The sequence below is a fragment of the Curcuma longa genome, unplaced genomic scaffold, assembly GCF_044706935.1.
Source record: "Curcuma longa cultivar G26 ecotype Majalengka, Jawa Barat unplaced genomic scaffold, ITB_CL_G26_1.1 contig_23125, whole genome shotgun sequence".
In the NCBI taxonomy this organism is placed as follows: Eukaryota; Viridiplantae; Streptophyta; class Magnoliopsida; order Zingiberales; family Zingiberaceae; genus Curcuma; species Curcuma longa.
Window position 1 is genome coordinate 9,138 of NW_027432085.1, and position 15,866 is coordinate 25,003.

At 36.2% G+C, this 15,866-nt stretch overlaps 2 protein-coding genes across 3 annotated transcripts; one reads left to right on the plus strand and one right to left on the minus strand.

Moving 5' to 3' along the window:
- Positions 1-5,744: 5,744 nt before the first annotated feature.
- On the plus strand, positions 5,745-9,027 carry LOC141818061 (scarecrow-like protein 21). Of its 2 annotated transcripts, none has more exons than XM_074705649.1 (2): positions 5,745-5,864; positions 7,097-9,027. In XM_074705649.1, exon 2 carries the CDS (start codon positions 7,223-7,225, stop codon positions 8,834-8,836), a length of 1,614 nt encoding a protein of 537 aa, XP_074561750.1. In that variant the 5' UTR covers positions 5,745-5,864; positions 7,097-7,222; the 3' UTR covers positions 8,837-9,027. The 2 variants fall into 2 exon arrangements, with proteins under 2 accessions (XP_074561750.1, XP_074561751.1); XM_074705650.1 differs by having other exon boundaries at positions 7,188-9,027.
- A 2,047-nt stretch (positions 9,028-11,074) lies between these two features.
- On the minus strand, positions 11,075-15,734 carry LOC141818063 (DEAD-box ATP-dependent RNA helicase 10; the record flags this gene model as incomplete). The annotated part of the gene is given in 8 exon segments (XM_074705651.1): positions 11,075-11,456; positions 11,569-11,657; positions 11,728-11,839; positions 12,783-12,920; positions 13,094-13,240; positions 15,082-15,156; positions 15,276-15,317; positions 15,615-15,734. Coding segments are annotated over 8 exon segments (843 nt in total), but the record flags the coding sequence as incomplete, so codon positions are not given.
- Between the last annotated feature and the right edge of the window lie 132 nt (positions 15,735-15,866).

Sequence of the window (15,866 nt, forward strand, 5' to 3'; positions counted from 1 at the left end):
TTCGCGAGCGAGGCGGTAGGTGCGATAATGGCCGAAACCGCGATCGGGGAAGGGGAAGAGTCGTACAGGAGAAGGTTATTGGATTCCTAATGGGTTTCGGGTTTTAAACCCGGTAACCATTAAACCTTTTTTTTTTTTTTTTTTTTTTAGCGTATTTTACATTTTATGAGTTGTGGAACAGAAGACAGTCATCCTATAAATACTTACGAATGTAAGGGTGTCTTGCAAAAGTTTTGGTGCCTGATCTAAAAAAGATTAAGATAAAACCAACGACTGTTGATTACATATTTATTAGATATACACATAATATCGGTGTCTACCAGTTCTTTGTGTATGAGTCTAAATTATCGAAGATACACAAGAATTCAATTATTGAATCGAGAAATGCTTCATTCTTCGAACATGTGTTTCCTTATAATACCTGGGAGGAGGCAAGTTGCTTAAAAAAAATGCATTTGAACCACAAGAAGATTAAGGTTGAGCTCAGACAAATTAAAAGAGATCAGGTGAACAAATTCTTTAGAATGCATTTTATCACTTTCATGTTGGAAAGTGAATCTCAAAGTTACTCAAAAGCAGTATGCTCTTTTGAGGGGCCTTAATGAAAGAGGCAATTGTATTTAAAATTGACTATCTTACAAAATCATACTTGAAAACTTGTAGATCTTCCTTCAGGGAGTAAATCACTAGGTTGTAAGAGAATCTTCAAGAAGAAAATAAAATCAGTGGCAGGATTGATAAGTATAAGATTAGATTGGTAATTAAATATTACCGACAATGTGAAGACCTTGATTACTTTGATATGTATTATCCGGTATCGAGAATAACTTCCATTAGAGTGTTATTGGTTATTACTGCTTAATGGAATCTAGAAACACATCAAATAGAAAGATGACTTTTCTAAATGGGGATTTAGAAGAGGAAATATACATGGAGCAACCTAATAGATTTTTTCCACCAAGGCATTAAAATAAGGTTTGTAGATTAGTAAAGTCGTTATATGGCTTAAAACAAGCTCCAAAGCAGTGGTATAAAAAATTGATAATGTCATCAAGGAAGTGAATTTAAGATCAATGAATGTAACAAATGTGTCAACATAAAAGTCACAAGAATTGACTATATCATTTTATATTTTTATGTAGATGATATACTTATTATTGAGAGTAATGATAAAATGATTAAATCCACTAAAGCTATGTTGAACTCAAGATTTAACATGAAAGACATAGGCCTAGTTGAAGTGCTTCTAGGAATTAAAATTTTTAGAACATCAAAAGGACTTGTTCCAAGTTAGTCTCATTATGTGAACAAGATTCTTGAGAGATTCACTAATGGTGATACTGCATTGACACAAACTCCAATAGATATGAATCAACATCTATCAAAAAAATAAGGAGAGAATATCTCTCAAATAGAGTGCTCTAAAGTGATTAGAAGTTTGAAGTACTTAATAAGTTGTACACGATCAGACTTAACCTACATAGTGAGCAAACTAAGTAGATACACGAGTAATCCCTATATTGAATACTGAAAAGGAATGACAAGAGTACTAACGTAATTAAGATATACTCATGATTATGGACTTGAACTATACGAGATATCATACTGTGATCGAAGTATACAACGATAAGAATTAGATATTGGACAAGAAAGACTCAAAGTCTACGAGTGGATATTTATTCACTTTGGGAGGTGTAGCCATTTTGTAAAAATCTTCTAAGCAAACCATAATAACTAGATTCACAATAGAATTTGAGTTTGTAGCCCTTGACAAATATGGTGAAGAAACTAGTGGCGACGATCTTAGAAAATATTTCTAAATGGTTGAAACTTGTGCTGGCAATTTATATACATTATGATAGTTAATCGACAATTGGTCAAACACAAATCATATTTATAATAGTAAGTCTAGACATATACGTCATAAACACAATACCATTAAACAACTACTCTTAATAGAAGTTTTCACTATTGACTATATAAAGTCAAGTGATAACATAACAAATTCACTAACCAAAGGGGTAATCAAAGAGTTAGTTGCAAGCCCATCACGAGTAATGAGTTTGATGCCTATGGAATATGTTGGTGCAAAGAAAACCTAACCTATACTGACTGGAAATCCCAAAAACTAAGTTCAATAGGACAATCTAACTATACCGACTAAGTAGAACACTTTGGGGGAACTACCCAATGGACTAGTGAAAGAATGGAGGTTAAACATATGACTTTTAATGATCCAGTGAAGTAATATGGAACACTTTTAAGAGATCACCTATGTGAGAAAGAAGTAGGGTCGCTTCGAAAAGAACTGAAAGGCATAATTCTTAGAACTTCTCATAGAATCAGGCGTGTTCATGGCCAAGAACGAACACACCTATTAAAACTGAATTGTATTAAAGAGAGTCCTAGGTGAGATGTGTAAATGCTTACACAAACGGCAAAACAGTTCAAAGACATCACATCTACTCTTAGTTAGTAAGTAAACATATTTTCACAAGAAAAGATTCAAAGTGCAAAACCTATCTATGCTATACAGGACTCAACTGTTGAATGTTATCACATACATTTTTCTGTTCATGTGTGGGATTGTTGAAAATATAAATGGAAATAGGAGTGGTGGATGGAAATGGATTCCCATTTTGCTTGAGAAGTTTAGTTCCACATTGGGAGATGAGTAACTTTGTGGTTGGTTTATATTGGATCACAACACTTGAAGTTGTGAGCATGTATGGGGAGAGGGCACACATGAACCCGTGAATCCAATGCCTGGATTGCACTAGACCAAGGTGACTCGTATGACCTATGTCCATCTAGTAAAGGCAAAATTTTCCCAAGCAAATTAATCAATATTTTACCACTCGAATCCTCATTTTGCTACCTGCTCAAGTATGTAACAAATGCATCAATGTGTCGATCTGGATGATTAATGTTGAATCAATAACCGCCGATTTAAAACGGTAGACCATTGATGGTTAGCGGCTAACATTTCAAGATGGGCAAGTGAAGCAAGTAAATGGCCATTAATCGACCATTGAATGTTGTCAAGGGTTGGTGCTCCTATATAAGGAGATAGTGGCCTTGGGCAGTGGAGAAGAGAGACACACAACAGACACAGAAGCAAATAATCCTTCCATCTTCGTTCCCCTTGCTTTCTTCTCTTTGTCTTGCACTCCGCTCAACAACTCTACTCGTGACAGCATTCAAGCATATGCTCAATTCGCTATGAATAGCCAATGCTTGATTGCATACATGGCTTTTTCATTATATCTTGAGAATTAGATGTCCAACGTTGACCTTAAAGCACAGTAGGAAAAGATGAATATGTTTTAAAGAAATTGCGTCAAATACAAAGCCTCGATATCTTTCTCTTGTAACTCGGTGCTCTTCGAAGGCAGCCCACTAGGACTTGACCGACCTCGTAGTCAAGCAACGCAACCAATCGGCGTCCTCTCAGCAGTTCGAGTGACTCAACACTCGACCGACTAATACTCGGCTAACTCACCATTCAAGAGCACTCGACTCTCGGCAACCCGCTTTGGCAACATGCAGCTTCTCACTCAGGCTCGAGAAGCACTCAAACTCATTGAACCTTGTGGCACTTGGGAGCACTCGATGTTCGGCCAACAACGAACAACCTAACCAACTCAATTTGATAGTTTGAGATTATGAGCTCAAGCTATCTTAACAAAGATAAATTTGAATTTAAATTTTAATAATTTTTAATTCAGTAAATTACCGTAACTCTAATAAATATCTCTAATAAAATTATGAAATATTATCCAACAAAGGATTTGATAAATATAATATTTATAACCCACACCCACCTTCGACTAACCTCTACTACTAACTTTGAGTTATTTTCTTTGCCTATTCCGTATAACTCTTTTTGCCACCAATTTGTATCAATATTTTTCATTCTGCTAACCACCCACGTCTCTCTCTCTCTCTCTCTCTCTCTCACACACACACACACACACACGGTTATCTGCCACCATTTTAGCTCACCTGAAAGGACTTTGAGATTGAGAACCTGGCAGCGTGCTACATCACAGTTTCAGATTGTGAAAGGTTTCCAGTGGGTAGTCGCACTCAAGTAAGATTGCATTGAAATCCTCACAAATTCTAATTTGACTTTGAACTGATTGATCGAGCCTAATTTTCTAAATCCATTGACTATACGAGACTGTGACCCGTGACATGTGAAAAAGGAAGCAAAAAGGGCAAGAACATATTTTCTACTTTATCCAAATAAGAATGCAGTTCCTTTATCGAGTGGCGTAAAAGTTGAGGTATTAAAGTCAAAAAAAAAAAAAAAAAGGGCGTCAGGATAACATTCCTTTGCTTCTCTTTTTAATTTAAAAACAATATCAAAGTTGGCTACTCAAATTGGCCCTTGATAATTCTATCAAGAGTCTTAGCTCGAACCTCCAACAACCGCTACTACTCACGAAGGCTTCATCGTGAACCCCTATCCCTATAGCTCTTCCTCCTCTTCCTTTTCTTCCTCGAACGAGTTTTCTTTCATAATAACTTTGATACGCATGAGCTTTCATCATCAATTCTTTGTTTTCATCTCTTTCAACTATAAAAAATACAAACAAACAAAACTGTAAATTGTCTCTACCATCATTCTCACACAATGACGTGAAAAACGTCATTACAATATATATGAACTTGAAAGTTAACCACGTTCCATCAATTTTGAGTTGTTTACTTGTTTTGTTAAATAGCTTGAACAAAAGACCCTGTGCCAAAATGATGCTAATAAACTGTGTGGTATATGCTAACTAAAGACTCAAAGTTATTATATTCAATCCTTATTGCAATATTTAAATACTCAAAGTTTTGCCAAAAATCTATCAGTCAAGTTATTATATTCAATCTTTTTTTATATATCATTACATATTAGTCTTTTACCCCCAAGATTGATATTGTTTATGAATAGGTTGTGAAGACTGGCACCTGTAGTCAAGTTATTTTATACAAACAATTTGATTCACAACTTGTCATGCCTGACAGTTATCGAAATGTATAGGAGCTTTAAGATAATTAACTAACAGTTAAGCTCTTTCAATTTTTTTTCCAAAACATATGCTAAATAATATGTATTATATCAATCCTTTCTTTGGAGAAAGGTGAGGTTTAATATGAGAATATCAAAAAAAAAACAAAGAGAGAGAGAGAGAGAGAGAGAGAGAGAGAGAGAGAGATTCAATTTGGACATCCCAAAAACTATTTAGAGTTTAATTTAAATAATTGCTGTAAGAACAAAATTGTGATTGTGATTTTCTTCCCTAATTATTTTCTTTTATACAGGATCAAAAATATTTCATCATGGTCAAATTTTATTCCACATAATCCAACCTTATCTCAAACTACGCAGTAGTTTCTGCACCACAAATTTAAGTTTAAATTATTCCAAAAGTACAATTTGCAATGAAAATAAAATTCCAAACTTGACCAGAAAGTACAAATCATAAATGGTGTTGTCGGAGGAGGAAGAAAGCAGGGAACTTCCTTCTCACAAAAGAGGAGATGGGACGCGGGATTGGGTTGGCCATTGAATTTCTGATTTATTAAACTTCTCCTTTTTAAAAAATCTTTTGAACAGTTTGTAATAATTATGCTCAGAAATTGGGTTGGAGCAAATTGCACAGAGTGCCCATTTCCATTATCTTATTTATTTATTTACTTTATAAAATTAATTCCCATCCCTTCATCAACTTGTTCTCAGGTACCGCGGCAGGTGGAAAATTGGAGCCAGGCGTCTCTTCTTCTTTCTTCTCTGTCTCCTGCTACTGCTTCTACTTCTGCTTTGAATTCTTTCTTGGGTGTATTCAACTGGAATCTCAAATCCTACCCAGGTATGTTGACGCCTAAGCTACTTTATATGCTTAATTGCCAGAGGATTCTTCGGGTATTTCAGAGATGTGGGATGTTCTTGTCGACCAAATTTCGAACTTTTTGTGATTTCTAGCCTTTTCCCCCCTTTATTCCTAAGAAAAAATGATTTTTTGGTTCTTGTATGTGGGGATTTTTGGAAGGGGGTTGGCTAGGGTGAGTTGGGCTTTACATGAGATTTCTACTGCTTTTTGGCGTTGATTTGGAAATCCCTCATGGGCGGAGCTGCGGTGCCTCTAAATAACGCAGTGTTATTTTCTCTCCATCGTTTTCCCTTTGCCTCGACGTCTCTTTTGATTCTAGGAATTTTTTTATTTTAAGAAATACTAATTTGGTTTTGAGTTTCTTTCTTTCTTTCTCATCATGGTTATGTGCATGCCAATATGTGGGTGGAATTATGGAATTATGCATTTGAGATCTTTGAGCAATTGTTTTTTTAATTGTCATTTGCTTCAGCCTTTGTGTTTCTTCCATTTTCTACTACTTTATTTTGTCATTTTCTGACTATGTCTGTCGTGGTTAATAGTACAAGGGAGTTGCTGGTTTTCATGGTGAATATGCAAATCTTCCTTCCTTCTAGCTTTTTTGCACCTTATCCTCAAGTAGGATCAATCATCTAAGTGACACGATTACTAATTTATGTGTGTTTTAGTTGAAACTTACTATGGATCCTGGACTTGGAGTCAAAGACACAACTACTGTTCTATACAGCAGTTCTTTTCTCTAGCAAGTTCAATCGCTTGCTTTTGGTACAAAGTTTACTTATTGCTAAGCAAATATGATGATTGTAAAGTGTCACATTTTTATTTGCAAAAAAAAAGCAAAAATGTTAGGACAACCAAAAAGAATATGTTTTTGGAACTCATTTGTCAAACTATAAAAATTAAGCAAAGTGATGCCTTCAAAAGTTGATGGATGTTCGTTGATCCTTTTTATGGATTTCACCTTATTGATTCTTCTCACATCCTCCTTGTAATCCTCTCCTCTTTTCGGTGGATTTCTTATATATGTGGTACTAATTCGTTTGAGGGAAGTTGTGATGATTTTACTGGTTATTTTGTGTCTTTATCCTACATTTCTCCTGACTATTGAATTTATCGCATTAAAATATCTTTTAGTTGCATGGCTGCTTCAGTTATTAGAACAACAGAAAGAATAAGTTGATGCTCATCCCTATGGATGTATCTTTTTTCAGATAAATTCTTGTTATAATGTAAGTAGTGGAGCAAATGCAAAGGAGTCTTCTCTTGGACGATATTTCAGTTAGTCTTATTCCGATTTGCTAGATTCTTTACAAGCTACATAGTGGTTATACTTCAAGATGCGAGCGTCCGCAAATTATGCAGCCTTTGACAAACGCCAGAAATCACTGTATCAAAACTCCATGCCTTCCGGATACAATGACTCTCAATTTATGCCTCAAAATCACCAATCTGTGCATTCCTTCTCTTCTGAAGATAGATCTCAGCCAAAAACCACTCAGTCACAGATCAATCATGTTCAGTTCTGTACTCTGGAGTCCTCTTTATCAAACACTAATTACATTAGACACCACTCTCCATCTCTTGATGGCACACCTAGCAGTGGAAGCCCATTATCCCAGCACGATTCTCAATCTGATAATATCTATGGATCTCCAATTAGTGCTTCTTGTATTACTGAAGACCCAAAGGATCTTAGAAACAGGTTGAAGGAGATAGAGGCTGCTATGCTGGGGCCTGATTCAGATATGGCTGAGACCTTTGAGGACACCTACGTAGGTCATCTCTCGCTGGAGCCAGAGAAGTGGAAACAGGCGATGGGAATTCCCAGAGGAGACCTGAAACAACTTCTGATAGCCTGTGCTAGAGCTGTTGCAGAGAATGATCTGATTGCTGTTGAATGGCTAATTTCAGAGCTAAAACATATGGTTTCAATTTCTGGGGAACCAATGCAACGATTGGGAGCATACTTGCTTGAAGGCCTTATTGCTAGATTGGCTTCCTCAGGGAGTTCCATTTACAAATCTTTGAAGTGTAAAGAACCCACTAGTTCAGATCTTCTCTCTTACATGCACCTTCTTTATGAGGTCTGTCCATACTTCAAATTTGGTTACGTGTCTGCAAATGGGGCAATTGCTGAGGCTGTAAAGGATGAAGACATGATTCACATTATTGATTTCCAGATTGCCCAGGGAAGCCAGTGGGTAACACTCATTCAAGCTCTTGCAGCACGACCTGGTGGCCCACCATGTGTTAGAATTACCGGGGTTGATGACTCAAATTCTGCTTATGCACGTGGTGGCGGTTTACATTTGGTGGGTCAGAGGTTGTCCCGACTTGCTGCATCTTGCAAAGTGCCCTTTGAATTCCACGGTGCTGCTATTTCAGGCTGTGATGTGGAACCTGAGTTTATCAGCATTCGACCTGGGGAGGCAGTGGCAGTGAACTTTCCTTTTCAGCTGCATCACATGCCAGATGAGAGTGTGAGCACAAGGAATCACCGGGACAGGCTTATAAGGATGGTTAAGCGCTTCTCTCCGAAGATAGTTACACTTGTCGAACAAGAATCCAACACAAACACTGCTCCATTTTTTCCTAGATTTCTCGAGACCCTGGACTACTATACTGCCATGTTCGAGTCAGTAGATGTCACTGTTGCGAGAGACAGCAAAGAGAGAATCAATGTAGAGCAGCATTGCATTGCAAGGGACATAGTTAACATAATTGCTTGTGAGGGGGAGGAAAGAGTGGAGAGACATGAGCTCTATGGGAAATGGAGGTCTCGGTTTATGATGGCAGGGTTCAGACCATGCCCTCTTAGTCCTATGGTCAATGCGACCATCAAGACACTGTTACAGAACTACTCGGAACACTATCGGCTTGAAGAGCGAGATGGTGTACTTTATCTTGGATGGAAGAATAGGACTCTGGTTGTTTCATCCGCATGGAGATGAACTTAAATGACCTGACAAGCTAAATCTTCAGTTTTTGTCCATGACTACTGATTGTAAACATCTTTTCTGTTTTACTAGACTAGAATTTTTGGCTACTTATCAGTTGTGAATTGATTGTAAGCTGGTCGTAAGATGTAGGTATGTAGTCGGATTAGCAGAAAAGCTATTAAAATGTCTACAACTTGCTATGACCTGGAGATACTACTTCTGATGTTTGCATTTTAATAGAATTATGACCAGTTTTAATGGTTGAAAAAAATTATGGAATTGTATGAGATGTGTGTTTCCTGAATTAGTTTGAACCAGGACAGGAGTCACTTGTAATCTGGTGAACTTGTCTTATAATTCAATAGCAAGTGTTGATTTTCTTCTATTCAGAAAAGTTCCAAGTTACAAAATTTCTAACTTGTCCCGCAAATGAATTCTGATTCAGTCTGATTTAATCTTTCCCCTTTTTTTTTCCAATTGAACTACAACATCCGTATTCATATATTGACATGAGAGCTTTTCACATAGAAGGCCAGGTAGGGCGGACAGAGAGAGAAATAAATAAATAGAGAGAGAGAGAGAAAAAAAAACACAAATATCTTTTTGGGTATATAATACAACTAGGGCTACCTTAGGCAGCAAAAATTCATATATTCTGTTGGTTTCTACCCTGAAAAAGAAGATGAAAGGTAGAGAAATCTTGCCGATACAACCTACAGTTTGAAGAATAAGCTTCTGCAATCACATTTCAGAAGCAAACAAGCATCCTGCACCAAGGAGCATTCGGGAGTGTTCAAAATTAGCCAATGTTAAGTTTTATCTAGTGGAGAAACTGATCTTTTAGAACAGGAAAATATACATGAAAGTACAAATCTTAGATTTACTTTGTTGAGCGACAATTCCTCCCTACCTCACCTCACCTCACCTTACCTTATTCACTAGTCATGAAGCACCAGTTAGTTTTATTGAGCAGTCTAGAAAGCAGGAACGGCAGATCCTGTACTAATGCACTAAAGAGAGTTGCTACATCTGAAGGATAAAATTTTGTTTGATACGAATGCTCTGATTGCACCTAATAAGTCAAGTTCTACTTCAACTACTACTAACTCACGAAAACTCATCCAAGTTCTTCATACTCCGGCTCTTGGCAAGACAAACCCTATAAAATTTTGGACTATATAGTCATTCATTCATCATATTCAGGGGTCACTGCAGTTTCTCATCATATAACGAGCAACTAAGAGATTTTGGAGTCTACTATTCCGTTTGACAAAGGTGATAAAATTTATGTTGTTAATGGATAAACTCCTCCTATAACTAGAGTTGACTCATTGAACAATAAAAGCTCCAAACTCACTAGTCATTTTTTGAGAGTTTTATCTTTTGGCCTAGTGGCACTTGTAGCTTGTCGATATAGGACAACTCCCCCTCCCCCTCCCCCTCCCCCGGACATAATTTTTGGGATAATCTCAAACTTAATATCTATCATATCTCCTTGGTCTGCGGTTCTTACTTTTTGAAACATAATTGGATTGAAGTGAGTAGGATATAATCAATTGATGAATATTGTTCTACTCATAAAAACATTTCTAGAAGAATATCCTTGGTTTTCCTCCTCAGATGATTTTTTCAACCATATTTGTAGTGTTTCTAAACACTTCAAAAGTCTCAATCTTGTTCTCAATAAGTCTCCATATCTCATACAGTAAATTCACATAGTCTGCATTCTAATTAAACTATGTATCCTCATTTAGTCTCATGATCTTGCCGAACTAAAGTTATAGTCATCCGACCAAAGTGTAGACCAAGATTGTGTATGTTCTTTGGATCTAGATCCGATCCAGAGAGCATACATCCATCCTTGGGTCTTCTCATTTTACCAAACTAGAACAAGCTGCAATTGTTCACCTGTTTGAAGGATGTGGAATGGAATTATCTTCATCTTCAACAACATGAATGATTCCATCAAAATGCTTCATTTGGAGGATGCTAAATGGCTGGTTTTACAGAGTTCCCTCTGCTCTAAAGAGCAACCTAATTTCAGAATTCTTCCGGAAAGATTAAAAGTTATTATATATGATCCAGGTTAATTAGTAGCCACAACAGATGATAATCAGAACAGGCTGGGTGAATCACAAATATTAGTAGCCAAATATGTTTTGACCATGAAAGATAATAGCATTTTCTAAGCAATCAACTGCACTCTCACGATTAACATTTTAGTTTCGTGTGGCAGGAGAGAGAGAGAGAGACAGACAGACAGAATAGTTTTACAAGAACATATCAAAAATGACCAAAAATTAATTAGACAGTGTCCTGTACATAAGCTAGGACCTGCAAATCGTTTAAACATGAAAACCTACACTGCAATTTAGCAAAATCTGATAAATAGAATGAATTCCCCTTCAAATCCATACAGAAAAATTTTTCCATCTTCAGTTGATGTAATTCAACAAGTATATGCTCTCCACTAAACGGTAAGAAGACAGCCCACGTGACAGGATCTGCTTCATTATCGTCTCTTTGATTTCTTGAATGTTTTCTTGGGATTTATAGCATATTCCTCGGCTTCATCATCATCATCATCTCCTCCTTTCTTTCTCTTCTTATTGCCATTACTTTCCTTAATTTTCTATTTAATCAGAAAGATTAAGACCAATCAAATTTCCCAAGCTATAACATATATAATGCAGGAAATAAAAGTTAAAGCAACAATACAAAACATTAAAAAAAAACTATCATACTGCAAGAGCAATCCTCTTGGCATCTGAAACACGTTCAAAGAACACAAGAACTTCAGCTTCCTCAGCTGGGTACTTTGGTAGCTTTTTGCCTGCCAAAAATATTATCTCAATCTTACCATGATATTCATAGCAAAGACTGTAATAGGTGGTGGTACCAACCAATAAGCAGCTCTATCTGCATATACCATGCCACTTCATACTGGTTTACTAATGATATGGCCATTCCAGACCGCCCAGCACGTGCAGTTCTGCCCACACGATGAACATAGTCCTGCATTAATTCAGCCAAGTAACTTAAGTCATTGCTTAATTAAAATAAAAGGAAATTCTTAATGTGAAGGTGAGAATTTCCCTGTTGATAGTTGCCTGTAAACAAAAGGAATTATCAACAGTGGGTCAATTTCTTAAGGAGAAAGGTTAATCCATAAAAGAAGGATACAACTAGAGAATCAAATATGGGTCACATATAGAAGAATCAACAAATTGAATTCATCAAATGCCCAAAAGAGGAAAAAAAATATGAGAATATCAATAACGATGTTACAAGAAGAGAAGTGCAAAAAACTACTTCAACAGCATATCTCACACTATTGCAGGGATGATTGAAGCATCAAAAGTACAGAAAAATTTATACGGGTTAAGGTCAAGATCCAGCAGATATGTTGGCCTACTCACAGGGGGTTAGTCCAGTCCTTGTGTAGGTCCGGACCCAAGGTGGAGAGAACATCAAGAGAGTTCGCCTAAACTGAACCTGGCATTGGCCAAATTCCAGGCAGTACTACCTGCTTAGTAGAGGTCATTGGAGAGGACTTTCAAGGTAGGGTTAGTGCCTGAGGTGGGGATTGTGCCATTCGCAAACTGGATTTCATCTTCCTTTTCTCCCGTCCAGACTCAGTGTGCGTGTTCAAGTGTACAATGTTGGCATGTGTCATTATCTGTCCTTGATACTATGAGCCTTAGATCCATGACGTGTATACTTAAAAGAGATCCATATGATGGGCTAACCATTTGCCCTGCGTCGAGTTTATACTACTACCGCAAATCAATTACTCCACTTTGAGTTTAACAATAATATGTTGAACTTGAGGCAATGAATATGAAGACATCAAAATGGAAACACTTGAGAGTCGCTTTTAGCAAAGACATCAAAATTTGCCTAAACCTATAAATAAAAAGATTTTAGGCCATATTGAACATATGGAAAAGTCATGAACCTTAGAATTTGTTGGTATATTATAATTGATAACCATATCAACTGAAGGAATATCAAGGCCCCTGCTAGCCACATCTGTGCATATCAGGATGTTACAGTCACCCGCTTTGAATCTGTTTAGAGCCCCCAACCTCTTGTCCTGTCATATTAATTTACCAGAACAAAGTCACTTGTGAGTTTCTGCAGGAAATGTATGGTAAAGAATTCCTACGACAATTTAGTAATAATTCAAATAGCAAGCCAGGTCTGAAGGCTATGACAAGGCAATTCAACAACTTTGAGTCAAAAGAAGTTTATCAAGATTGCTTTTACCTGACTCATTTGACCACTAATAGGGATTGCTCTCATCCCTATATTTCGAAGAAGTAGGGACAGAAGCCGAGTTGATTCACAGGTTCGAGTGAATACCATTGTTGTACAATTCTGCTTCTCATTAAGAATGTAGACAAGATAGCAATCCTGAATTTAATAGAACTACAAGTTAGTTGCCTGCCAAACGAGAGTAACTATCACTAATTGAACAAATTTATATGGCATATGGATGATAATAGCCAACTAAACCAGTTACAAAGAAAAACAATTCAATAAGGAAAAAAGTGGAGTATATCCAAATAATATTTACGACTTCAAAATAACAACTAACAAACAAATACACATGTAAATTAACTATATTCTAGCACACCCCTAAAAACGGAGCATTAGATATCCATCAGTGTCTAACCTATCAAACTAAATAGAAAAAGATTGTAATGATGTGATGTTAAAGTCAACTTCATTGGAACTTGAAACTATCATCTTCTTCATTAATTCCCTTCAAACTAAAGATAATCAAAAAATCTGAAGCTTCCAAATACAGTAAAAATGTCTAAAAATTTCAAATGAAAAAAGATATATTTACAAATATCAACTAGAGAATTAGACTTTGGAAAATATCAGGAGAGGTAACGAGTAAAAACCTGGTGTTACTCTAAGTGAAATGTCGAAGAAGTAAAAAAGATCAGTTTTGACATCTACTTGACAAAGAGAAAGCATATACCACAACATAAAAAAAATTAATCCAGTTTTTGAAGTGTGGTAACCAATGATTACTGGAGAAATAGGGAAAGAAAAAGAGTAAAATTTTGACCATTTTACTTCAATAAAGATAAAATATTGAAAAAGAAAAAAGAGAAACATTAATTACCGAAGTGAGATTATAAATGAGAAGTAAATAACTAATTTCTTTAAAATCTTGCAATCTACAAACAAAATAGTTGACAAGACAGGAAATTGATAATGATTAGGTAATTTGATAGAAAAAAAGACCAAAACATCCTTGTGTTTCTTCTTCCTCTTTGTCCCTTCAATTTCCTACCGACTCTTCTTTGTCAATGAGGTCATCAACTAGGCATCGCTGAGGTTTGGTCAACATTGAGAAAGATGTTAAAAATGTGTGTGGAATGCTTATGCTAGTCTTCAAGATCATGTAAAGGAAGGCTGTCAAAGATCTATAGAAGAGGTCAAAAGAAAGTGGCATCAACTTGAGGTGGACCTGAAGTAGCACTACTGGCAGGTCTTCAAGTGGTGGTGAGAAGTTGCAACCAATCTTGAGGTGGGATCATTGCCATCAATAAATGAAGGGTGTCCAAGGAAGAGAGTCAACCAGGGATTGTGCATCTCGGGCTTACCTTCACCTGTAGCAAGTACGGTAGATTGCCAATTGCCATAATATCATTTATGTTGGTGACTAGAAGTTGTTAGTGTGGTCTGTTAGCAAAGGAGGAACGGTGATTGCACACACTGATTTGCTTATGGCAAAAGTAGTGTCTTTGAATTCTTGCACAAAAGGCAAATGAGGTTTGTGCAGAGGGTGTTAAAGGTAATACAGAAAAATTAAATAAAAATGATAATCACATATAGGACTTGAACTTGATATAGTCAAATACTTTAACCAAAAACAAACAAGATATTCTAACAAAATTGCTTCAACAGACTCAACGTAGTCAAATAAAATGTCTTTATAACAATGGATCAGATCTTAAGTTGCAATTGCCAGCCTAGAAACTGTTACAATCTTAACAAAAATTAAACTAGAACTAAATTGTCATGAATACAAGAAGGAGATGCTTAAAAGGCATTTCCACAGAAATAGTAGCCTTTTAATAATAGAATTCATGTATCAAAACAACGTGAAATACCACTGCATTTAACTTAAACTATTCTCAACTATTGAATTTCTAAAAAGTGAAACTAATAAGATGTACGAGCAAACTCATTCTGAATCTACGAAAAGACAGAACAATTGAGGAAAGATTTGCAACCTTATGCTTTGCAGGAATAAAGCAATACTGTTGATTAAGGGTATCCACCGTGGAATATTTAGTATCAGCTTCTATCTGTAATCAACAAACAATTGACACAACCTAGATCTGTGATGATCAGAGCAAAAGAAAACCAAGAAAATGCTAAGATATAAAAAGAGGAAAATTAGAGGCAAGATGGGTGTTAAACAGACCTTCACAGGATGCCTTAAACAAGCTCGTTGAAGTTTACTGACCTACAGAAGCAATAACACAACACCGGTTTGAATAATTTGTACTCTTTATCTTTCAACAAGTCTTGGGTAAAAATATTGAATACAAAAGTTCAGCAACAAGAGAAGATGCATGCAGGACTTGATTGAAATAACCACATTCACACAGTCTTCTCATAATGGCAGATTGTGTTTTAGCTAAGTCTACCCATCGCTTTTACCACATACATATTAACATCCGCAAAGCAATGCAGAAATATTGAAACCCCAAGAGATAGTAAAACATCATCAATATGCAGAATACAAGAAACTTCTACCAACCTTTTTGGTCATCGTAGCTGAAAATAGAAATGTATTCCTTTCAGAAGGAATAACCTTCAAGATATCATCAATAGCTTTCTCAAATTCCAAGTTGAGTAACCTATCAGCCTCATCAAGGACCTTGACAGAAAAAACAAGCAATTCAAATCAATTAGAAAGTAAAAAACATAATGTGCCTTATTCAAAATTAAGAATCATGTTATGGGACTTGATCAAAATAAATATCCATGTAAAACAAAAAGGAAAGAAGAT